This window comes from Numida meleagris, chromosome 18 (assembly GCF_002078875.1).
Source record: "Numida meleagris isolate 19003 breed g44 Domestic line chromosome 18, NumMel1.0, whole genome shotgun sequence".
Classification (NCBI taxonomy): Eukaryota; Metazoa; Chordata; class Aves; order Galliformes; family Numididae; genus Numida; species Numida meleagris.
This window is the reverse complement of record NC_034426.1, coordinates 4,084,578-4,108,649: the sequence shown is the minus strand read 5'-3', so window position 1 is coordinate 4,108,649 and position 24,072 is coordinate 4,084,578. Positions and strand designations below refer to the sequence as shown.

General features: G+C 44.5%; 1 protein-coding gene across 7 annotated transcripts in view; it reads right to left on the bottom strand.

Annotated features, from left to right (window-relative positions):
- CUX1 (cut like homeobox 1) overlaps positions 1-24,072 on the bottom strand; it is a 176,772-nt gene that overhangs the window by 28,160 nt on the left and 124,540 nt on the right. For 2 of the 7 annotated variants that reach the window (XM_021415472.1, XM_021415474.1), the window contains 8 exons: positions 21,647-21,695; positions 20,530-20,626; positions 18,763-19,434; positions 17,750-17,815; positions 16,259-16,360; positions 13,385-14,211; positions 11,848-12,013; positions 11,180-11,236 (listed from right to left, as the gene is read on the bottom strand). In XM_021415472.1, the coding sequence (XP_021271147.1) occupies positions 11,180-11,236; positions 11,848-12,013; positions 13,385-14,211; positions 16,259-16,360; positions 17,750-17,815; positions 18,763-19,434; positions 20,530-20,626; positions 21,647-21,695 (2,036 nt within the window). The remainder of the gene's footprint in view (positions 1-11,179; positions 11,237-11,847; positions 12,014-13,384; positions 14,212-16,258; positions 16,361-17,749; positions 17,816-18,762; positions 19,435-20,529; positions 20,627-21,646; positions 21,696-24,072) is intronic. The other 5 variants (XM_021415477.1, XM_021415473.1, XM_021415475.1 and 2 more) reach the window with 5 other exon arrangements.

The window sequence follows — 24,072 nt, the reverse complement described above, 5'->3', positions numbered from 1 at the left end:
CAGGGGCCTCTAAAAGGATTATGAAAAATACTATATCTAAAGACAGCAGGCAGACAACAGCTGCCTTAAGTTTCGGGGAGAAGTGGATTGGAAAAGCAGATCCACTGTAATTTTCAGAGACAAATCTCTGTAGTTTATCTGATCCACTATTTAAATTTCAATACAGAGTCCTCTATCTGCAGTAATAATAACCTAAATTCCATTTAGTGTTCATTTGAGCAGTCAGGATAAAGTCATTTCTTATTATCTCCCCACTGTGTAAAAAACAGCTTGAAGGTAGGAAGTCAGCAAGCATTTTCACCAAAAAGTAATTATTGTAAGTGACATTTTTACTGCTGGCATGCCATAAGGCGAACTGCGCATTTGGAAGGACAAGTTGCTAAAACAAAATGACAGGGTACTCCGTGACATTCCGACAGGAACCCAAACACGATTTAGCCGGCGCTCGGTTCGATGCACCGCTTCTCACGGTGTCCGGAGCCCGGGCTCCAGGTCTGTGCCATCCAGCCCCAAGTTGTTCCCCAGGAACAGCAGCAGTGGCGATGCGCCATGCAGGGCAGTGAGCATCCCGTGCTCTGCTCCCTTCCTCTATGGCAAAGTCCTACAGAAGATGAAAGCAGACAAACGTGGATAGGAAATTTCTTGGCAACCTCTTGAAAGAGCATTGGATACTTGAGGGCCCACGTTCACCTACTCGCACAGATGAGTTAATGGACAACAAGAGCCCTGGCGCGTTGCTGGAGATCCCAGAATCTCACACTGGGACAGGGTTACATCCTGTTTCCCCTGTTTCCAGTCACTGGGCTGCCCAGTCTGCAGACCCAAAACTCATTGCTCTGTTCGCCAGCATCTGGAAATCCCAGGCAGAGCTTTCGTTCCCGACCTCCCACCCAATCTAACCCCAGGTTCTCTTCAAGCACCCAACAGCTCCTCCCGTTAACAGAGCGTGGGTTTGGTCTCTAATAAATCAGATCAGCATTTGCAGAGCAACGCTGCAATGCATCCCTCTTCTGACTAATTCAACAAGAATATCCCTGAACGCTGAACCCTTTCTCACAGGTAGCATTTTTGGTGGATCTAATTTAAGTGAGTGAATCTTGCCTATCTGCAATGTGCAAATTAGTGTGGCTTATGAAAATACGATCCTCCCTAGAGTTATAAGCTCCCCCAGCTATATGTAGGGAGCATGAAAAGCTCCCTCCTGCGTGCACACAGAAGGATGCCATGCATGCAGGCACATGCAGCCATGACTGCAGCACGTGCTTGCCACAGTTATGGTTATAGATTTCCACGGCGACCCTGGTGATTTTGTTTGTTTGTTTCACAAATGTTTTAACTTTGGGGAAAATGTTATTCTGGGTCCTGGCTCGGGGAAGTTTCATGTGGCTGGGGGAAGGGATCAAAGGAAAAGCCCTTAGGGGAGGCACGCAGAGGTCTGCGTGTCTGCACCACGAGGGAAGGAACCAGCGCGGGTAACTCCGAGATCACCGGGGGAACAAAAACAACAAATGTCCCCATTCTGCACAGGAACAGATGTTACAGACAAGCACACAGAACGAGTTGAATGAGCAGGGTTCAATGCTAAAAGTACCTGAAAGTTCTGCTTCTGAGCATTGTGGAAGGATTGCAGGGCGTAGCAGCAACTTTATGCTGCGTGTTCTATGATTACATGTTAGCTCTACGCCTATACTAAAAAAAAAAGATGTTAACCATTTCAGAAAGCAGAAGGAATTAGAGCAATCTGAAGTTCAGCACGGGGCTGGCAACTGACTCATGAAGAAAGGCTGACAGCCGGACACGTAGAAGTTCTCCGTGCAGTCAGGTGATGGATTCTCCTCTTAATAAAGGCACAGTCCCAGCTGCCTCCCAGCCCGTCTCGAGGCGCTGTCTCGCACCCACACCCCATTAGAGAGGTGCTCTGTGTCCTGCTGATGCACGATGCCTCATAAGCTGAAAGGTGTGGGCTGCACAATGCACGTGCCAGTATAGACTGCTATGCAGGGCAGCTGGGACACGTGGATATCAAGGATCCCGTGCAGAAGGATGCAGCTTGAGTTCATTAAAGAGGCACAGAATCACAGAATGGCTTGGGTTGGAAGGGACCTCAAAGATCGTCTAGTTCCAACCCGCGCTGTGGGCTGGTTGTCCCCCACCCAGGGCCCTGTCCAGCCTGACCTGGGCACCTCCAGGGATGGGGCTTCCACAGCAATCTGGCCAGAAACATCATCAGGCCAGCACTCAGGTCAGTCCAGCAGCCCCAGAGCCCTTTCCAGCCTAAGGGATGTCCGTGGAAGAGGCAAACATTACAGCAAGCATGCAGGGAGAACTTCCTCAAATGCCTGCCAGCTCACGCAGAGGTTCTCGAGGTACAGTTTTTGCACTGAAAACTGCTGAATAGTGGGTTTTTTTGTTCCTTTTTTTTTTTTTTTTTTAAAATATCACCCTTAACAATTAAAAACAACCTTTATAAAATGGAATCGGGTTTTAATTTAGATGATTAATGGCAAAATCATGGCGGCTTTAGAAGGAATTCCTCTGCTGTGCTAATCTTCATTTAATATGCAGATTTTCCCGTGTTTCTGTACCTTAGTCAGAAGTCAATATTTAGCAATAACTGCTGGAAAACGCCTTCAATCACCTCGTTACTAAACCAGCTTGTGTGCACTAGCTTAATTCAGGATTTTCTGAATATCAGAACAGATATGCCATGAAAGTGATCAATCACCATGCCACAACCCCACACAGTTACACTTCTAGCACCAGCAACATAAACACGTGGACAACACCTTTTGGAAAGCAGAGCTTCTGGAGGCCCTGGTGTCTTTGCTGGCGATGACCTTGTGGTTAGACACTAACTCTGAGGTATTAGCATCTTTCTGACTGTTGTCCTCCTCTACGGTAAGCCTGAGCGTGGAGGTATTTCTGTGTCCTCCTTAAGATTGTAACCTGTTGTCTGCTCCAGACAAGCAGAACACAAACACGAGCTGTGCATCCCAATTTGCATCTATCCAAATTTCCTCCTCTAAGCAACGTGCTACGGGCAAGATGCTTATGGGATGGATCTGAGGCTGAGGACTGGGTTCCCTCCCCAACAGCCCAACCAACCACAGCAGTGCTCTTAAAAGCAAGCACTTCTTAAAAGAAGAGTGACCCTGACCACTGCTGCACCTAATGCACTCCTCTTCAGGAGGAGTGCTGGCAAAAGTACTGAAACAAAATGACATTTACACTGTATGCAACAATATTATAAAAGCGATTAAGGTACATTATTTTACACATCCTCATAATCTCTCCATACTGCTTTACTTAATTTGTGATAAAATTGTTGAGAAAGGGTACTTAATGTAGGACAGTCAGTAAAAGTAATTTATCATTTTCCCGCTTCGGTGCTCACGTTATCAGCGAACTCATTTTCTGCATTCATCATGCAATCAGCCTATTATTTGCATATTAATCAGGCAGTGGACCATGAAAGAGCCGCATCCCAGCCAAATGCTGCACTATCTCAGGAGGAACACTCAGTAATTATCATACATCAGTGTTATGATGTGGTAATTGATTATAACATCTTTCTGTTGCCCCTGGGGAGTCCCACTGCTAACCCAGCTTCAGGCATTCTGTGCAGATTTTTCTCTGAAAATTAGAGAAACCATTGCTGTCCTTTCATTAGATTTTTTTTCTACCTTTACAATAGGCAGCTCTCTGAGCATTTCCAAGTTACTTCTGCCTTTTTTTTTTTTTTTTAATGAAACCTTCATTAGAAAGAAGCACATCTGCCTCATATTAGAAAATGCAAAAAAAAACCCAAAAAACCCAAACCACCCTGAAACAACAGTTGGGCTTGTTCTTGTCCGTCCTCTCTCTTTCAAGGTCTGGTGGCTTTTTAGGTACTGGTATTGCTTACATAATGCCTTTCCCCATCAAACGCAACAAAATGTTGCAACTTCAATAGCCAGTAATTGCAAAGTTCGTATAAAGGCAGTTAAGCCGCTTAATTTAGGTGCCAAATGAGAGGCTAATTTTGGTCCTCTCGTAAAGGACAAATGAAACATCTGCCAGTTCAAACTTGCACTATTTTTAGGATCCTGGTTCCAGGGGGGGTAAAAAGAGAGAAACAAATACAAAACACCACCGTAGTTACAGGGCAGCTAATGCCACACCTCATTCGTTTGTGCAGAACGAGATGGGGAGAGCTAGGTGGGGAAGGCTCCCATCCCAACCTCCCTTCGGCAAGCAAACACACACGGGGTGGATGCTGCAGGAGAAGCCATGGGAGAAGCTGCAGGGAGCATCTGGGACAGAACTAAGGGTGCCTGGGCTCTGCGGCGAGGCTGGACGGCCAACTGGGAAGGCTGGAGAGAGGAACAAAATGATGCTCCAGAACAGCTCGTTGGCTTTGGACAGCCCCATCGGAGGGATCTGGAGCGCTGACACCAAGTGGGGACGTTTTGTCAAGCTTGGGCTGTGCCAGTGAGTGGAATCAGAAAGATTATTCTGGGGAACAATCACTCCTTTCAACCACACTATAGGGCACGATTCATAGAGCCAAGAAAAATATACTTTCAGTTGCTATTAGCAGTATCTTCAAGAAGTGTAAAAGTGGAATATTTACAGATCGGGCTTATTTTTTGTTTCTGATTGTCACTGGATTCTCCTTTCATTAAGCTTATTAATTAGACATTGTTCTATTTTCACTCGTATTTAAATTCGATTTCAAATCCATTTTGTTCTCAGCGCAAGCTGTGTTTCCTATCAGATTTCTATTAACCACAGGATTCTTTCATTTACTGTTTCTTTGGGTGGCTGTTGGCAAAGGTTAAGACCTCCAATACCCATCAAATTGGGTGAGACAAAGTTGTCAGTTTTTCTCCCTTCCTACTGCACCCTAAAATGCAAAGGACAGGCTAGAAAGCAGCTTAAAAGATATTAATTTTCTGGTAATTTTCTTTTTTTTTTTTTTCTTCTTAGGAACAATTTGATATAAGTAATGCATAACTCTTTATAACCATAAGAGGATTTTGTTGTTCGAATCTAACAGGCTGCTTATTTCCCTGTTTCAGAGCAGAAGACAGCTGCTTCGTAGCTCCATCCCCATTATAAAATGGAAATAACAACCTGCACATTCATTGCCAGCACACCTCTTTTTCAGTATTTTGGGAGGAAAATAGCCCATTATCTGTTCTTTGAGTTGAAAGCAAGGCAATTTTCATCCCCAGAGGAGCACGGTGTGACTCAACGGGCAGTGGGTGGGGCTGGTACCTGGGAGGGCAGCTCCATCCCAGCAGCTCCATCCCAGCAGCTCCATCCCAGCAGCTCCATCCTGCTGGCAGCAGCTCCTGTATTTCCTCTTCCCATAAACAACCAGCGACCTCCTGCCAGCTGCCGGAGCCTCCCAACAGCAAAACGCCCGATCTCCTCGGAGCCCTCCCGACCTCTCCTGCAGCTGCCAGCCCACGGGGACGGAGCCCAGCCACTGCCCCAGCTCCCGACCCCCCCGAAGCTGTGACAGCCCTGCTCGCCTTTCAGTGCTGCTCCAGTTATTTTTGTATTTGGCTTTGTAACGTAGAGGCTCAGTGCCTTCCACCCGGCTCCACTGCGGTTGGCAGCTGGCAGGAGGATCCCCATGCACCCAGGAAGAGGGAGAGCAGGCACGGGCCCCTTCCATAGAGGCCGCTTCCCTCTGAATGAGCAACGGAGGGAACAGAAAGCACCAGTAATTAATGAAAGGAGGTAATAAGTAATGAATCACAGACGCACAAAATGGTTGGGCTGGAAGGGTCCTCACAGAACACCCAACCCCAACCTCCTGCCATGGACTGGCTGCCCCCCACCAGCTCAGGTTGCCCAGGATCCCATCCAACCCGGCCTTGGCTGTCTCCAGGGATGGGGCACCCACAGCTCTGGGCAGCAGTGCCAGGGCCATCTTCATAGCAAAGAATTTCCACCTGACATCTAACCTAAATCTCCTCTCTTTTAGTTTAAAGCCATTCCCTCTTGTCCTATCACTACCTGCCTGCGTACAACATTGCTCTTCCTCTTGTTGATTAATGCAATGATGGAAATCGGAACTAACACAGTTCTAATATTCTGAAGCCATGGTTTCCTTAAAAAATACCTGACCAGAGAGCAAGGATGCCTGGATTGCTACCAAAGGGAAGTGGAAATACGTATTTACAACCAGACTGGGAAACTTCTTGAAAGCGGACACTACCAACTCAAAGCCACACTTCAGAGTGAATTAAATTTGTCTTCAGAATACAGCAGGAGTCTCCTCTTGCCATATTAATATGAAAAGTGTGTTGGTGCTTTGTCATCGTAATTCAGCCGCAAGGAATATCTGCCTAGAAAATAGTGTTTGCTCCATGATTATGTATTTTCTGTTAGCACTTTTCTAATAGTGCAGCTATGACCCCAATGAGGATGGAGTCATCTCCTGCAAGTTTAATCACTGGGTGGCTCAGTGCGCAGAATGGAACGCAACCAGGACAGGATTTCCTCCCCAAGTCCCAACTATCCACCAAGCATCCCTGATGGGCAAAGGGCTGCAAGGCAGCGTGTGCAGGGCAGACCCAGGCGGCAGGCAGGAGTGAGCAGGTGATGACATCCAGTGCTACGTTAAGAACTCACTTGACGCTCTGACTTCATGCTGCGTTCCCAGGTCCCAGTGAGGTGCCCAGTCCCAGCTCTACTGATACCAGAAAGGTTGCCAGGAAGGTTTCCATGGTCCAAATGTCAGAGAAATGGCACAGCATATGATCACACGGACCACAGACAGACTGCAACAGCTGCCTGTACCAGGAGCCAACTGATATCCCTTGGTTTGAAATCCAGGGCCAACTGCTGCAGCGCCGCAACCTCGAGCCCCACACAAAGAATGTGGAGAGCTCCCCAGTACGCACCAGTGTGTTTTGGGGCTCATGGAGACAATGCCTGGCTGGTTTTGTGGCTCAGCTCCAAACTCTGGCACCCAGCACAGAAGGAGGTAACTTCCTGACCAAACGCAGACCCAAACAGAACCTATCCACCCCAGGAATTCTCAGCTATTAAAGAGCCATGTGATCCTTCTCCTCTCCCCATACCAGAACCATTTCATGCCATGCACAGTTCTGTTCACTCAGAATGCCCGCAAATGGCTGCAAAAGAATCTCCCTCGTCCTTCTGATTCACCAGCAAAGCACAACTCAGACTGGGGAAAATCCAGCAGCGACACCGGGTCAACTGCTGGTGGCACCTCCAGGTGCTGAGTGCCCAGCTCCGTAGGCTGACCCCCATCACAGCCTAGAGCACCAGCAAAACAAACCAGTAAAACCAGTACAAGGAAGGAAACCACCACAGCCCATGGTCCATTGCCTTCATGTACCATCGAGCCCGGTACGTGTCGGGACGGTAATCTCAGAATCATCCTCTACGTGGGCTGCAAGCCTGAGATGTGCTCTCTCTGCACTTTATTTCTCTCAGAGCAGTAAATGTGACAGCATCCTTCTGTTAGTAGGCAAACAGGGAGCGCTACCTGGTGCACAGGAACCACCTGCCCCCTTGGCAGCTTCTGAGCTGAGAGATGCTACAGGAATAAGTAGTACAGACATAAAAACGTAACGCGTACCTGGGTCTGTCATCATTCCCAGTATGTCTGTTAGTATCATAACTACAGGAAAACATAGATTGCGTTCTGATTTTTTTTCAGATTTCTTTCCCAAGAGATGATAAGAAGTAATCTCCCTGTTACTACAATTGTTTTATTTTGAAAATAAAGCTTTTGTGCATATTTCAGTTGATCTAAACACAGTAGATCTTGGGTTTTAAAAATCACCAGATAATATGCAATTATCTCAAGCTAGATTCTGATTTTGAAACAAGCTCTAATTAGCTCCCCATTTTATGCTGCTATAATCCTTTCCTCAACTCCCATGAGCGTTACCATTGCTAAGCAGCATGAGGTTAGGAATGATGGATGATACCCAGAAAGGAAGACAAACAAAAGGGAAATTCAGAATCCCCTGAGATCACCCGCAGCTGTATCGGCAAATGAAGATTTCCACATTAGGTCATAAGACGACCCTTACAGAAACACATACCAAAAAGGCACGTCTTTATCCCGCTGAGTATTTGCTAGTCTTTAATGTAGTATATAGAGAGTGTATGTCCTTCACAAAGGGTATGCACTAAAGCGAATAAGAATTCAGCCTGCCTGGGAGTAGTCATGAAATCAACAGCAACAGAAACTTTTCCTTACTGTCGTGTAGATGCTCACTAAAGATATAAGATCCCGAAATAAAACCAACCAATAAGGGCGACATACAGTGCAAGTATTCAGAAAAACATCCAAGCCCATAAACCTTCTCCTGACACGTGGCTACTTTCCAAACCCAACCCAGCCCTGATCATCAGTAATGCAACTAAATAAGGGCCAAATTCATCACGAAAAACCGCTGATGCACTTGGGTGACACTAATTCCACTTTTTTTTTCCATGTGATTTGGTCCACGCTTTTGACACATAAATCATTAAAAAGGCAGATTTACCCAAGGGCATTAGAGCATTTAGGTGGAAAGAAATACACAGAAGAAATGTTCGAAGAGGCACAGTGATGCTATTTTTGGCCACCTAGGGTACAGGCACCATTTTTTGTGTAGATCACGTCCACTAGAACTTGCACAGAGCTCTCATCGCCAAAGCCTTCACCAAGCTCACGGGCACTAAATACAGATAGATGTATCTGGTTGGAACTTTGGTACACACAGTTTTTCAGAAATTCATAAATACAGCTCGCAGAGGAGAAAAACGAGCCCGGTTTATCTCTAATTATATCTACATAATGCTTCTCCATTCATCCTTACACACAAAAGGCTGATGGGTCCATCTGTCCACGTGTAACAATGGAAAAGTACCGGACAAAAGAACAGATTTTCATGAATGAGGTGTTAATCAAAGCCTTATGATCTGGAAGCGTAACTAACTGGGTCAGAAATCCAGAAAATCTTGCTAGTTTGATATCATAGTGCCAAACAGTAATGAAAATACTCACAGCTAATAAAAGTTCGAGCCGTTACTATGCGTGTTGACACTCCATACACTGAAGACCTTCTTGGCAAAGCACTCAGGAGCCACTGAATGTATTAGTTTAATTTCACTTCTTTCCCTTCATGCATTCAACAAGTTCTGTGCCAATTATAATACGTGGAAAAGGCTCCAGACCTCTTCTCATTTTAAAATTGTTCTGATTAATTTCTATTTTAAAGTTACAAGCATGCAACCTTTCCTGCCTTGATTTTCCTGGGAAATGTCTCGGAAGGCCTGAAAATTGTAGCTGTCTTTTTCTTTTTCTTTTTTTTTTCTGCCCTGGAGTGGAGGATCTTTCACAAAAGCATAATTATTTTTACCTTTTCCAAACTATTTGCTGCGCTTTTAATTACAGAACAGCTGCTAATAAAAGAAAATTACCCATTACTCATTCAAATATCTCGGTTTTGCTCTTTTGTTCTGCGCAGTGCCACAACCCCCTCATTCCTCCATACACAGAGAGAGGTGCTGAGAAAAGAACGCCTTGTAAAACAATTTTGTTTTTAATCATCGGGAAGGAGAAAGGAAAGGGCACGAACCCATTTTCTCATTTGTAAGTTTGCTTTAAGGGAAGAAGGACAGCGATCATCAATAACATGATTTTATTAGCTGATAGGAACACGCCGCGTCACAAAATATTAGCTCAAGGGCAGGAGCTGACAAACGAGATTGGGAGTGTGGGAGTGGAGCAAAATATCACGGCAGCAAAACTGAACTTCCTGAAGGAAACCACTTCCAGCTACCAGTGATCCTCCCGGGGATCCCGAAGGTGGTCGGATTTTAATGCTCTGGGCTTGTCTTTCAATCTTGTATAATCACAGTTAGTCATAAATATGATGATTAGCAATAACAATGCAGCCTTTTCCCAGCTCCTCTGATTTCAAATTCCTCTTAAAATGGCTATAATTAATTACTCATATTTTCCATGCTGTCTTAGGCATTTATAACGGTTACTCTTGCGCAGTATTGATGCTACAAGAAGTAGTCAATGGCACGCTCTTAATGAACAGCAGCGTATAAAATGTCATAGGAAATTTGCACGTTTGCTAAATGCTTGCCTGTAAGTAACAATAGCTCGATGACTGCAAATAATTTTTCCCTTTTTGGTTTTGTTTTCATGCCCTGTTTTTTTTTTCCAGGGGCATATTTTTGCTTTTATCTATTTATTTATTTTCAAGTGTTCTTAGGAAAAAAACATGGACTGAATATCATTTTCTTCTAGTAAAAATCTTTTAGAATGCAAAATAATTTCCCAGAAGCGAGGAGAAACAGTTCAGTTGGGGTATTCAGAATAAACCCAGCAAGCTCCAGAAAAGGAACGTTTCAGAATGGTAGGAAGGAGGAAAAACAGCACAACCCACAGCGCTCTGTACCCTGCAACGCCGCAGCTCTCGAATACAGGGCACGGAGCAGGGCACAAGAATTTTTCTGGAGCACAAAACAGCCGGAGTGGTTTCCATCAGTGAAGCAGATCGCCGCTAAGGAGTCTGTGTGGGTAGAGTTTGGTATCTAACAGCAGGAACACAGCTGTTCTGCTCCTTCCTATGCTGCGGCTGGCTTTGTAAAACCTTTAGCAATTCACTTCTCTTTGACGCTCATCTTTGTTACATCTGCTTTTTTGCAAACGGAAAGGGAAGGGTGAGAAAAGGCTGGCTCGGAATACTTAACGAAGCTTGAAGCAGAAACACGTAACACGGTCTTTTCCCCACCTTCAAATTAACAAAGCAGATTTTGTGCAAATGAAAGTGGAAAAATATGCCAGCGAATCAGGCAGCTGGGCTATGCAGATCGCATTACAAACCAAAGCCTTGTTTTACAGCCATTGTCACATGTCAGCCTGATAAGCTGAACTATGGTAAAAAAAAATCCTACGGAGCCAAGGATCCCTAAGATCAGACGGAGTCTCTTCATCTCATGTATGCAGCTAAATATGTGTATTCCCTATATCTGCCATAGCAACAAGGAGGGAAGGAGGAATTAACTGGGTTAATAAAAAAAATTGGAGGGTCTCCCGTATGATACAACAAAACAAGAGAAACCTCTTGGCATCAAAGCAAAAGAAATGTAACAAAAGCACAGAGAATTATTTCAGAGCAAATCATTGAAACCAGCTGATTACCTGAGCTTGCACATCCCTGCTGTAGGGAATCCTGTAATGATGTCACAGAGTGAAGGACTAGATAAGAGAGGAGAGGAAAATCAGGGAACAATAAAAGGAGATGCCAAACCACAAACTAAACAGTAAGCAGCTCAACAAATAGCAAACTGCTGAGCTCAGCAAGGGCACACTGCTCATAGAAGTCAGTGGCATTATAAGGGTACTACCGAGGCCAAGCTCTAGTCTGGCCTTTCTGCATCAGTGGATATTAGGATAAGAAAGAGAGCCACAATAAAAGCATAATTGCAACACAGCATTCCCCCTTCAGAGCTGAGTTCTAGCTCACCTCCTGAGAAAGCAATCAATATTCTCCTAGGAACGATAACAGTCCCCTGTGCAACACTAGAAAACAGCGCGCAACATTTTCCAGCTCTTTGGCCAAATTTTTTTGGATTACGTGCGGTATTCATGCCTACACAATATCGTCCTCATTAGGAACTCGATAACGGCTGCGCATCAATTACGCAGAAACGAGCGCTCCTCGTGTAAGCGTTCCCAGAGACCCCTAGGAGCTGGCTGGGACGCGAGGCCGGGCGCGTCCCTTCCCAGCACATGGGTGAAGTCCTGCTCACTGCAACCTTAAAAAGATCTCCTCCTCAACTCAAACAACAGAGTGGAATTTTAATTACCTTGTCCTTGTTGCTGCCCTTGTGCGGGCAGGACACACTGTCCCAGCTCACCATTCAACCAGAGCTGCATACGAATAAATGGTTCTCGGCCTTTTTGTGTCAATTTACTCCATGGCTTTGGCCTGGAGAGCATGTCACTGACACTTCCTTGGGACAGCCCCAATACCTGAAGTGAAGCAACCAAGAAGGGCACGTTAACACATTTGCTTTGAAGGGGGTCACGTAAGTCACCGCAGCTTCCTCTACTGCTACATTGCTCAAGTCATTTTAACGCGGACAATTAACAAAACTTTGAAATGACGTGGATATGCACTGGGATGGAAATGCCTTTCCCTTGCCATTGCTTTGCTCTGGAGAGTGTTTTGTATTTGTTTGTTTTATTTTTCCTGCAGGAGTGGCAGTACAAATAGCAAAAGGATGGTACGAGATCTGCATGCTTTCCATAGTGTCAAACACTTTCATTGGTTCTAACAGGAAAAACACAGCATAGCAGCACACAGAGGTAGATAAAACAGGACATGATTGTCATGTATTTTGTTCTCAAATGAAAATAATTGGGACTTCTGAGACTAGGCCCGTATTTGGTTCATTTTTTTTGGTGTGAATTCTAACAACGTGTGTTTTCACCTGTAGCAGCAGCTGGTCCATGTAAGTAAATACTCAAGAACACAGCCGTGCACAGCAGAGGGGTTCAGACAGGCAGAGCACACTCATCTGCCTGGAACTCAGCACAGGAGCAGGGATTAAAATTCACCCTTAATGAAAGGTGCCACGGGATCCTTAACGACCCCAAGAGGTCAGGCTTTTCATTGAGCATTTAGTGAAAAGGTAAGAGGGCAATAGCAGCTCCTTCTGCACTACTAGATCCATTCAATTTGTTGTGGGAAGAAGGAACACTGGATGCACGCCACTGCTCGCAGCCTGGAAGTGCCTTCTGGTGGCCAGGGCCTGGCAGCTCCACGTGTTCAGGGCTCCTTATCTCGGTTTGCATCTGTAATCAGGCGTGCTTAAACACCTGAGATGCTCAGCACCAGATACACGACACGGCTGTGAATTCTTGACTTAAGACGAAGGAGATGGAGGGGATTTTCAGTGTGTTTGTTTAAATACTCCTGTGCACATTTCCAAATATTAAAAAAAAAAGGAAAAATGCTCTCATGTCCATAATCTTCAATCAAAACAAATGTAAGACTCTCCAGTCACGACAATGGCATCACTCAAATATTCCACGAATTCATTACATTAAGCATGAAATATTGAGTCTCAGTAATGTTTGCTTCAGCTTCCCGTGTTTCTAAACTCAGTGGCCCAATTTTTAAGTGCAAGGAACTGAAGCCAATCTTTGTACAAAATCTGTGCAGTTCACAGAATGCAGGAAAACTACCACTTCCCTTTAACATCCCGAACAAAAACATTTTGTCATAAAACACGTGCATACCCCTTCCGCGGCACGGCTGGGTTAAACTGAGCCGCGCACTGATGTAAGGAGCACAAAGCACATCAAAACCCCGGGGTAATAAGAGAACCAATTCTTTACCTTTTCCCCAAAGATCCTTTGGCAGATGCCATTCTTTGCTAGCTTTTCTTTGACCTGCCGCGTTAGTTCTATCGTATCCACTTCCTGGTACATATAAATCTCATACTGCTCAGGTGTCAGAGGAGGAACTGAAGGTTTGGATGGCTTGGACAAGGACACGATAGGGGATGAAGGGAGGGGGCTATTTTGTGGCGTCTCACTGCGACTCGCCCCAGTCATGCTCAATTCAGAACTCTGCGAGTACGGAGATTCAGCGTTTGGCCACTCTTTCCAATACTCTGAAGAAGATGGTCCTTGGAGCTGGCTACGATCTGGCCTAGTCTGATTGCTGACCTTTTCTTTTCCACCACTGGCTTCCTCAACTTTTACATCTTCGGGAAGAGCTGTATTTCTTCTCTCATGCTGCACAGTATTCCACCAATGGTCCTTCCAAACACCACCACGTCCCAACTCATTTTTAACATGCCTCAACATACCCTGGGCAGAATCACTTATTCCATGAAGCTCTAAAACAGGTGCCTCCTGCGGCTCCTTTTTGAGCCCAGAGAGGTTCTGCAATGCAGAGATACTGGAATCAGTAACAGATGAATGTTTCTTCAGGGATATGGCCAAAGGAGGATAGCTGGAAACCGAAGACATTGTAGATGTAGATACTAGTTTGGGGGACAGGATAGAAATGTCAGCTTGAGACAAAGGTGTTGTTTTTAAGGCAGGATCAAGGGCAGCCTGCTGTGCCTCCATTTCGCGTCGGGCTTGTTGCAGAATGGATCGAATAGCATCATCAGAATTGCCACTGCTAGATGCAGAAGGCGGCTGAGCCGGCTCAGCTATGAAAAACAACCAAAAGACTAAATGCAACAGAGGAACATGCTTTATATTCAACATGCGCTACTGTAAATATTCTCCTGTACGAAAAAGGGCTGCAATAAATTTCTGGATGGGAGGGAGGAAGGGAGGGAGGAAGGGAGGGAGGAGTTTTCACTAAGCAAAGATTCTCACTTTTCAAAGTAAGGTGAGATTTCCAAAGTTCTTCACTGGAAATTTTTTTACCATTGCCAAAGGGCTGGATGTTTGCACACCCTGACTCAACTGCAGAAGTCTGTTATATTTGCATGCTTTCCACCATTGTAAAAATTTTCAAATAAGTGCCTTTGAAAAATCAAGCCTTCAACTCTTCTTCTCCCACCCCCAAGTGGTCAATAACGTTTTATGATTCTATTTACGAAGTTATTTAACCTTTCGCTTCTGTCTCCACAAATGAATCGTAACGCGCTCACAGCTGAGCACAGCTGCGTTCACCTGGATGGCCCATTAATAACCTCTGACAGTATAAATAAGGTGAATCTTTTTAACTCCGAAAATAAAACACACAGATTACGAGAAAGCAAGAAGTTTAGTAAAAGGCTTCATCATTTAATTTGACGAGCCAAATGTGCTTCAGCTTCCTGTTTTCTCATTCCATGGTTCCAATCACTGAAATAAACAGCTCTACAAAAACCAGACTGACGCCTGAACACCACTCTCTGCCCCATCCAAACCTCCAGAATGGAGACATGGGTGCTCTTGGAAGTGACAGCACCTAAACGAGATATTTCAGTTGTGAACTAGGGTTCTGCAGCAGTTAGGGGATGAGCAGAGCCTGGAACATGAGCGTACAGTTATCTCTGCAGAATATGAAAGATTTGTAATGGCATCTGTTTCCCCTGAGGATCCCAGTGCTTGAAAACCAGTTCCTCTGAAAGCTACTCTATGAAGAATGGGAAAAGTGAACCACTAGGGAAACCCATAAACTGCAAATAGTGACCTCAAAGTGAAGTGAGATTGTCCTAGCAATACGCCTCACCTGAACACATTTCCAGATCTGCCTCCCTCCCTTCCCTCCTGCCACATGCTGTAAGACACATGAAAAACTAAGAAGTGGGAACAGGCAGTGGGGCCATCTTTTTGGAGTTATCTGCTGGTTTCACAGGGAGTTTGGAGGCTGAGTTTGTATTTGAAATGAAGTCCGACAGGCTCAGATAAAAGATGATACTGAACAACCCGCTTCCAGCTTCCTGCACACAGCCCACATTTTTCTCTACGTAATCATTAGTGGTATAAACTCATTTAAATCATGTATTAACTAGTCTTTTGCATTTTGCCATGAAATCAGCTTAGTTTTCCTTTCAAAGATGACTATCCAAAACTGCAAATCAGTGTTAATTTTTTAGGAAAATGAAACAGAAGTATTGCAAAGCAGTGCCTACTTCAGCACCAGCCCTCTAGATGTACTGCAAATTCTGCTAAAGCTGGGAGGGCTGCGGAGTAGACAGAAATATTAACTACATGGCAGTAGTTAGTAGTTACAGCAGGCAGTAGTACAACGAGAAATTAAACTTATCTCAGGCAAACATGTTAGACATGAGTTAAATTTTTGGGAAACGAACTTCTTTTCGGACTTTACAGCTCATTCACTGAAAAGGGCCTATATCCTCCCATTCTGTAAGCAAAAATAAAGTCATGCTGGAGTTTGCCTGCTCTATAATTTCAGTACACAATGTCCACAGTAAGCTGGTAGTGAGGTTCTGGTAACTGCTGGCTGCCCTGTGGCCTGCACTCGGGCAGATCCCCTCTGCTCCCTCTCCCATGCAGCTGTGTCCCTGGGGCCTGAGCAGGAGAGCGCTGAGCAAAGGCCCTGTCAAGCAGTGATGTGTATTAACTTATCTTGGGCTGCATTACAGACAGAAACCACTCCACGAAATAAAGAAATTTTAAAAGGCTCTTTAAACCTACATTCAAGGTTTTAAGAATATAATTAACTGACCAGAAAGCTCAAGGTAATTGTTTTAATTAAATTCTGAAATAAAAGGAGCAAGAGACAAAATGAGGCCGTACCTGTTTTCTGTACTTGCAGCTCCCTTTTGGCTTGTTCAAGAATGGATTTGATGGCTTCATCAGAGCCAGTCTCTGTGGTTCGGATTCGTGTGGTTATATTACCTGAGGAGGAAAACAGAACTAATGACACTGGGAAAACGTATTTGTTTGATTGTTTTTTGAACACAGACAGCATAGACTGATGTGCTGCCAGCACAACCTGACAGCAGCTCACACTGAACCTTTACCAACATCTACAACACCAAGAGCGCCCTTAACACAACAGAGGAAAAGCATCCTCTGCATGAAAGCTGTCCACTAGCTGCACTGAATGACGAGAGCAGTAACATCACCAGAGGAGGAGCTATGTGGTCATATTTCATTTTCAAATCTAACACACACAAGTCTATATTTTTACCTTTCCTTTCCCTTTTTTTTTTTTTTTTGGTCTTTTTGGAGGGGAATGGAAACAGAAGGGAAAAGAACTGGAGGGGAAAGGAAGAAAGACAAAAACATAAGCTCAGGATCTATCCTTAAAAACTGCATCAGCTACCAGGCCAAGTAGGATGAGCGTGCATTCGGATCAGAACAGAATTTAAAAAACCTAGATACGGGAAATCAAAAATAATTGGTGCCTTTCTGGAGGCTGGTACATTAAGAGAAGCAGTCATTTAAGCACCGATACCATTTGAAGTACTCTCCAGCTAAGAGCTGTTTCTTGTGTTTTGTTGGCTTTTTTTTTCCCCTTTGGTTTTTCTTCTAACCACTATGGGCAGAGAAAGAAGGGAAAATTCCTAAGACTGTGAAACTACTGCATCGTGCATTAATAGATTATCAATTGCAAGTGAGCTATGTAATTTCTGACTGAAATCAAAATAACCGAGGGGTTTTGAGGTAGCAGTTTCTGTTTCTCTTCTTCTTTATGTCTGGCTAAAAGCAAAATTCTGCAGCTGATCTATTACAAGGCAAAATGTTCATACTTTAATGATAATTTACTGATCTGATGTTCCCTTGTCTTTTTGTTCAGTCTCTTTCATACACCATACTAAAGAAATCACCACACTAATTTAACAGCTTATTCAAGTGTATTTGTCAACATAAGCCCCGTGAGGAGAAAGAAGGAAAATGTAGAGCAGAAGCAGGATGCGACTGGACTTGGATTACACACAATCGTGCAACTTTCTTGCTCTAAAATAATAAAAAAAGCAAAGAGAGCATTCCAGTAGATGTGATGATTTTCAAAGCCACTTCTGTCACTTATCTCTCTATCTGTGTATCTAGTGAGGAGCAGAGCGCAGAAAGGATCCAAACAGGGTTAAGTTAGTACAGCAGCAGCAGAATTAGAAAAGCAAAGTGCTGGTCTAACCCATGGTTTGTTTTATACTTACTGTCTGTTTTTCTATCAGATTCCAGGCCAGAATCAAACTGCACAGTTTTAAGGAAACACACAGCTAAAGCACACTCCACTTCCTAGGTATTGACTGCAAAGAAAAACACCTGCCTGTGACGTACCTTCAGACCCATTTCTTCGTTTCGGTACTTCCTGAAATAGTCTGTTCAGGTTCTGGCCTGGATTCTCTGTTGAAAAACAAGTTTGGTAAGAACAAAACAATCAGGGGATGGTTGCTCTGACATCATGGGCTGTGTGACATGAGAAGATAGCAGCTGTCTCTAGAGACGAGGGTTCAAGCGTTCCTCAAACCCTCGAGTCTCTGTCTGAGCGCTGGAGGAGCTGGCTACTTTGGAAGAAGCAAGGCTGGCTGATTTGTTAATAAAGATTACAGCTACGTTCGGAAAGGAGATTAGACAGATATAAATAAATGTCTAGAGATACCAAAAATGAAGAGGTTAAAGATGGGCAGATAATCCCCTCAAGTACAATCATCAAAAGGAAGAGCAGATTATAAATCTAACAGCGTTCACTTCCAATTAAACAAAATCTAGACAAATCCTGCCTGTCCTTTCCAATATTTCTCGACTGTAAACAACTTACTTTTCAGTTTCTCTAAATGTAAATCTCAGTCTCTGTTTAAGATGAATCACAGTGAAATGCATACGTTGTTTCTTAAAACCACTGCCCTCCATACGCAAAGCCGCTTTAAATTGGCTTCCTTTTTTAATTACTCATTTCATGCATCACCTATGATATTTTGTCAAAATACCGGGAAAAAAAAAAAAAATCACAAGACACAACAAAAACATGGTGTCTATAAACAATCCCCAATAAGAACTGCCAAGTATTTCTGATGGCAGCAGCCAGAGAGCCCTTCTCACTCCGTATCTCAAAGTCAGGGATGTGAGTCCCTGCTCCCTGCCCTGGCTAGCCAGTGGCTGAAGCGTCGGCCAAGGTACTAACCTGCACCGGTGCTGAAAAGCACGGCTACAAAGCTGCAGCTTCTGCACCTTACGTGTGACCGAGGTAACAGCAGCAATGCACAAACAGCCTCGAACATGGAAACCTTCAGCTTTTTGCACTTGTAACTAAGAGGAAAACAGGGCAAGTCCCTCGGCTGCCGAGCGCTTACCTCTTTGTCTACCCTGGATGCTGCGAAGAGCCAAGATGTTCTGCTCGTCCGACAGGAACTGCTTCATCTTATGAAATGGCTCCTTGCCTCTCACAGTCAGTTTATTCCATGGCTTTGGCCGGGCTAGTATCTCACTCACAGACCCTTGCGACAGTCCCAACACATAATGTCCAAATATCCGCTGTCCAATATTGTGCTTGATCAATTGCTCTTTCACCTGACGTGCAATTTCGGCTGTGTCTATCTCCTCGCCTTCGGAGATGCTCCCAGCACTTTCTGACTGGCTGGGAGATGGGGCCATGCCATTTACATCCGGACTTTGTTGTAATGGACTTTGGGAAGAGATGGAGTTTGTGCTGTAAGGACCTGTTGAAAAAATCATGCTTGTGCTTCCTGCTTCCTGCATTGCCTTGGAGTAGAAGGACTGCATTAGCTGTCGCTGGAGGAGAGAGTTTAGTGCAAATTTTCCTGTGGAGGCCAGGGGTAAGCTGGGGCTTGCCAGGGATGAGCTGAAAAAGTCTTGACTTAAACCCGTTGGTGAGAACTGGTGTGTACCATTAGTATTGGAAGCCTGCTCCCCCGCGTTGCGGAGCAACTGAGAAGGAGGGGAAGCCGGCAAGGTTGCAGGACGCTGACTCTCAGGCTGGTCTTTCCCTTTTCTCCTGGCTGACCCTACAAGGAAGGTCAAACATAATGCATTATGGGGGATTAAAGAGGGAAAAACCAAGATAAAAAATGCAAAGTTTGCCCCGCAAAGGGAAAAAGTGCAGATTGACAAGGGCCAATGAAGTGGTGGTGGGATTTTTGTTTTTTTTTTTTGGTTTGGTTTTGGTTTGTTTTCATATATATATTTTTTTTCATAATTCAAATTTCAGTAAGCCAAACAAGGCCCCCAAAACAGACAACATGCATTTCATGTTTGCACCTTTCTTGTATGTTGCAGCCTGGAGAATCCCCCTTACAGACATTAAAACTAGAACAATTACATGAAGTGCAGTTACACATTTAAAATCAATGCAGTTACAGACAGCAAGTCCCTTTGATGTCTCTCATTCAAGACATTACTCGTTGGACCTGACTGAGCCCAAATGCAGCAAACATTTACATTTTGGAACAAACCAATTCGAGTAAAGGAATCACCAATAGGTGGATGCACCAAGATCACTCAGTTAAGTCATAAAACTCTTCAGAATTCAGTAATCCCAGTGCCAGTGGCAACTTTTAACTTTCTTCCAGCTGCAAAAACCATAAGCATTCAAGTATCTGGAAATTCCATGACTTGCCATTTAAAAAATGTGCACACAAAATGTAAAAAGCCCACATTAGGAAAGCTGAACAGCAAACACACTTCACTAAAAAGACAGTATTTTGTTTTTCCAAGCTGACCTGCTGGTAATATATCTAAATGTATCAGACAGGAAGATTATTGTGTTCTGCATGCAAACATTTTGCATAACATTGTGCGTGGGGGGAGAGACTTCTGGTGCCACAGATGAATTTGTTCCCAAAACAGCAGACAGCCTCAAACACTGCCACTCGGTACATCTCGGAACGCCTCTTTCCTAACCTTTAAAGAGTCTCCAAGGTCTCCAAGCTTTATTTTACTATCCAGCCTATAAAACGGCAGAAATCAAACACTTCTCAGCGTTCTCGTTGCCTGTTCATCTTCCTGCCGTGCGTTAGCTCACGCTCTCACATCTTATTCAACCCTCCCTCCCTTTATGAGACACAAACATACTAGAAGAGCCGAAAACGGTGTCAACCTACCACTCAGGTCACTGTTTGTGATACGCAGCGTGGCGTTCTCGGACTGCAGCGAGCGGTTCTTCTCCAGCAGCAGCACCTCCAGCGGTTTCGATGCATCCTAAGGAAAATCAAAGCGGGAGGTTTGTTTCCAGCAGCATTAAAAGTCTCACTCGGGCACTAAAAAGGGTTTCAGAAGAGGAAAACAAGTGCTCATCTCTGCTACGAGCGCAGCTAGGGAATTCACCATGCATACATTTGCAGGAATCACTCAGCGCTCCTACATGGGCTGTAGTAGAGATGCACTGTTTAATTTCCAGTGGAAATCGTTCATCAATTCTGCGTTACTTGGAAATGTGTAATGGAACATTTACTTAATCCTACTTCTTTTAAAATGAGACTGGCGTGCTTTCAGTTTAAGAGCTGTAGACTACTTTTAATCTGATTATAATAGGAGTTAAGATTATTTTATTTCTCCTAGGTCAAGCGACCCAAGCCAAGCGTTCCCTTGAAATATCGCGTTTCAGCACCGACACTTTGCTCAAAAAGAAATCCAGCCACAGAAAGCCGTCATTTACTTTCCTGTAAACAGCCAGCCCTTGATCATCAGAAAGCACTCTGAAAATTAACTGATATTCCACTCAGATTTCAGGAGCAAGAATTTAATGCAAGGCGTACAAACTCGTGTAAGAGTCGCTCATTGGGAGAGCAGAGGTCTTTTCCTGCTTTCTCAGTGCTCACAGCTCTGTTTTCTTTTGTGAGCACTGTTTTCAAGGCTAACATCTACAAATGCTCCAGTCCTTGCCCAGCGCACGACCAGTGCGAGACGCCTGCAAATCTCAGCTTAGCTGGGTATCAGCTCCAGCATCTTTAACAGACCCAACTGCACAGCATTACTGTTACCAGTGCAGCACCAGCTGAACAGGCATTCTTTCTCCTTGGCCGCTTAAAGGAAACTAACAGGCAAAAAAATGTTCAGTTCAGCTTTTTGCATAGAGATCATCAGGAAAGCAGCGATCATCCCGCATGTCTCAGCGTCAACAGCAAACTGCCCGTGCTAACGTGAGCAAGTTGAAAGAGAAATTCTGGTTAATTAACTGAACAGCCAAAGTAATTAAGAAAAGAAAAGTAGATTCAGTACCTGCGCACCAGAGCTTTCAGGTGGTGCAAACTCCATGGATTTCAATATACTGTGGAAGGCAGAAGAGAAATTATTTTCTGTTTCTTCTCCTCATAACAAGCGCACTAATGAGCATTAACATTATCATTTCCTAATCTCCAGCAACACTACAAGCGGTAACAACTTTCCTTGCAGTAATTCCATCTGATAATGAATACAGAGTAACTATTCAAACTAGTTATTGGATAAGAAAATTTTCTCAAGCGTCTTCTAAATCATTCCATATGCAATCCCACAAGGCCAGTTTAAAGCGTAAATTTAAAGGTTAATAAGGATATAACATTTTAAGCTGTCAGAAACAATATTAATTTATCTGTGAAGCTTGAAGGGAATGGAAAAGTTGCAGCAAAGCAACAAGACAGGGGAATCACCACCATGGTTACAGTGCTTTATATAATATACACCAGCTCACATATCAAGGAAAATATGCACAAATAATCTTCCCAACCAAGTCACTACAGGCTAAAAGGCAGTTTTTCATTTTAATAACCTCCTCGTTCTATGGCAAAGGGAGGACACAATGGCACAATATTTCTTAAGAAATAGGAAAGATCCACGTATGTATAAGTACATTAAGAGAAGAATCTGATAGTCTCATTGTCGATATTTTCCATAAATACTGAGTGGTCAAAGGCTGTCTCCTTTGTGTTGGTGTTGCCTGCTAAATGAGAGCCTTGCAGGAACACAAACTTATTACTGTGCTTTGTCTTATATGGTTTTTTAAATAGGCCACATGCGGGCAGGGTGTCATGCTCCTCAGTAGGAAGCAATACACAGAATATCAGAATCAAAGAATTACATGATTTGAGCTATCAATGGCATTCATTTGTTGAAGAAAAACACATCAGCAGATAGAGACAGCGCTTATGCAGCGTTTTTCACATGTGAAGCACCAGGAACTTTGTGAAGCAGGGAGCGTATGGAAACTGAGTCAAAATGAGGCAGAAGAATGGTGTGAATGTGAATGAACTGGTTATTTACAGTACAGCATCACTGGGTGATACTTTGGCCAGCAGAAATCAGCGTAGGGCTGTGGTTATCCTGGGAAGCACTGCACAGAAAGCAGTGCTGCCAACACTCTGCTTTACAGGGGCACCACAGCTCACCTATATGCACAAGTGCTTCTTTTCTGCCATTGATGGAGCCACGTCAGGTGAGAGATCATGCTCTAATGGCTCAAGTTCTCAAAGCTGCTGGCATCATATGGACTTCACAGATGTTTACTCGGGCTGCTAATTGCTGCTGAAAGCAAGGGTTTCCTAGGACACCCCTGCAGAGGAACAGCTCTGTCTGTCCAGAGCTGGGGAAGACAAATACACTGAGGAGATCCATCCAGGAAATCCCCCAGGCTCATGTAAGCAACTACGTGTGTCCTCCCATGGGCCCTGCACAGTATGGCCTTGAGAGGTCAGCACATGGCAGCGCGTCCCAACAGTCTAATATGGAGATCCACCTGAACTGAAAAACGTGACAACCTCTCACAGCAATCCATCGTGTGGCAAGCTTTCCATGGCAATCACTGTTGATTCTGTCACTTTAGTGCAAATCAGCGCCAGGCCTGGATCCCAATGCCCGCACTTACCGCTGTGGCCGTGAGGAGCAGTCCCGGAGCACACCAGCCACGTCCCCTCCTGGGCGAGCTGAGCCAGAAGCGGTGTGCTCCCACAGGTATGCACCAGACTGGAAGCAGTCTGGAGTGCAAAGTAAGCCTGGACGTACTCAGTGCGTGCACTGGGTTCTCAGCGCTAACACCAGGGCTGCAGAGCCCTGTCCTGCAGTGCTGACCACCTGCACAGGCTGCCCTACCAGTTCCTCTCAGCTCCCAGCACTCTCTGCCAGCTGGGACCAGCAAGGCCCTGAACCCTGCAGCCGCTGCGTTTTGCCTTGAGCTTGGAACAGGCATGAGCAACCTCAGCTGGAAACTCAGTGACCTCTGCCTGTTTGAAGTGGCTTCTCTGCTACCTGAAATAGCTTACTAGCAATTTCACAGGTAATTTCCTTCTCTTAGATGCCAAAATGAATTAAAAATCAGGTCGATGGTATCTTGAATTGCCCTTGGAGGGCTACTCAGTACAACAGGTTCATTTTTTCAAATCATGTACAACTTAAACATGTTAAAAACGACTCTCCAAATGTGTCATGAAAGAGACATTTTCTCAGCAATATGAGGAAGCAAAATGTTTCTCCTTCGGATTCCGGGAATATCTTTGCCCATGAGATCTCGACTCAGTCTGCTGCTTATCAAGATCAGTTATCCGCTTTTTAAAAGAACGATCTTGTGACTTCAATCTGCACATCTAAGACTACTTGAAAGACCTTACTCTAAAGCAAAATGTGTATTGGGACAGTTCGACTTTCTGTTTTTATGATCTTGGCTGCAAAGGCAG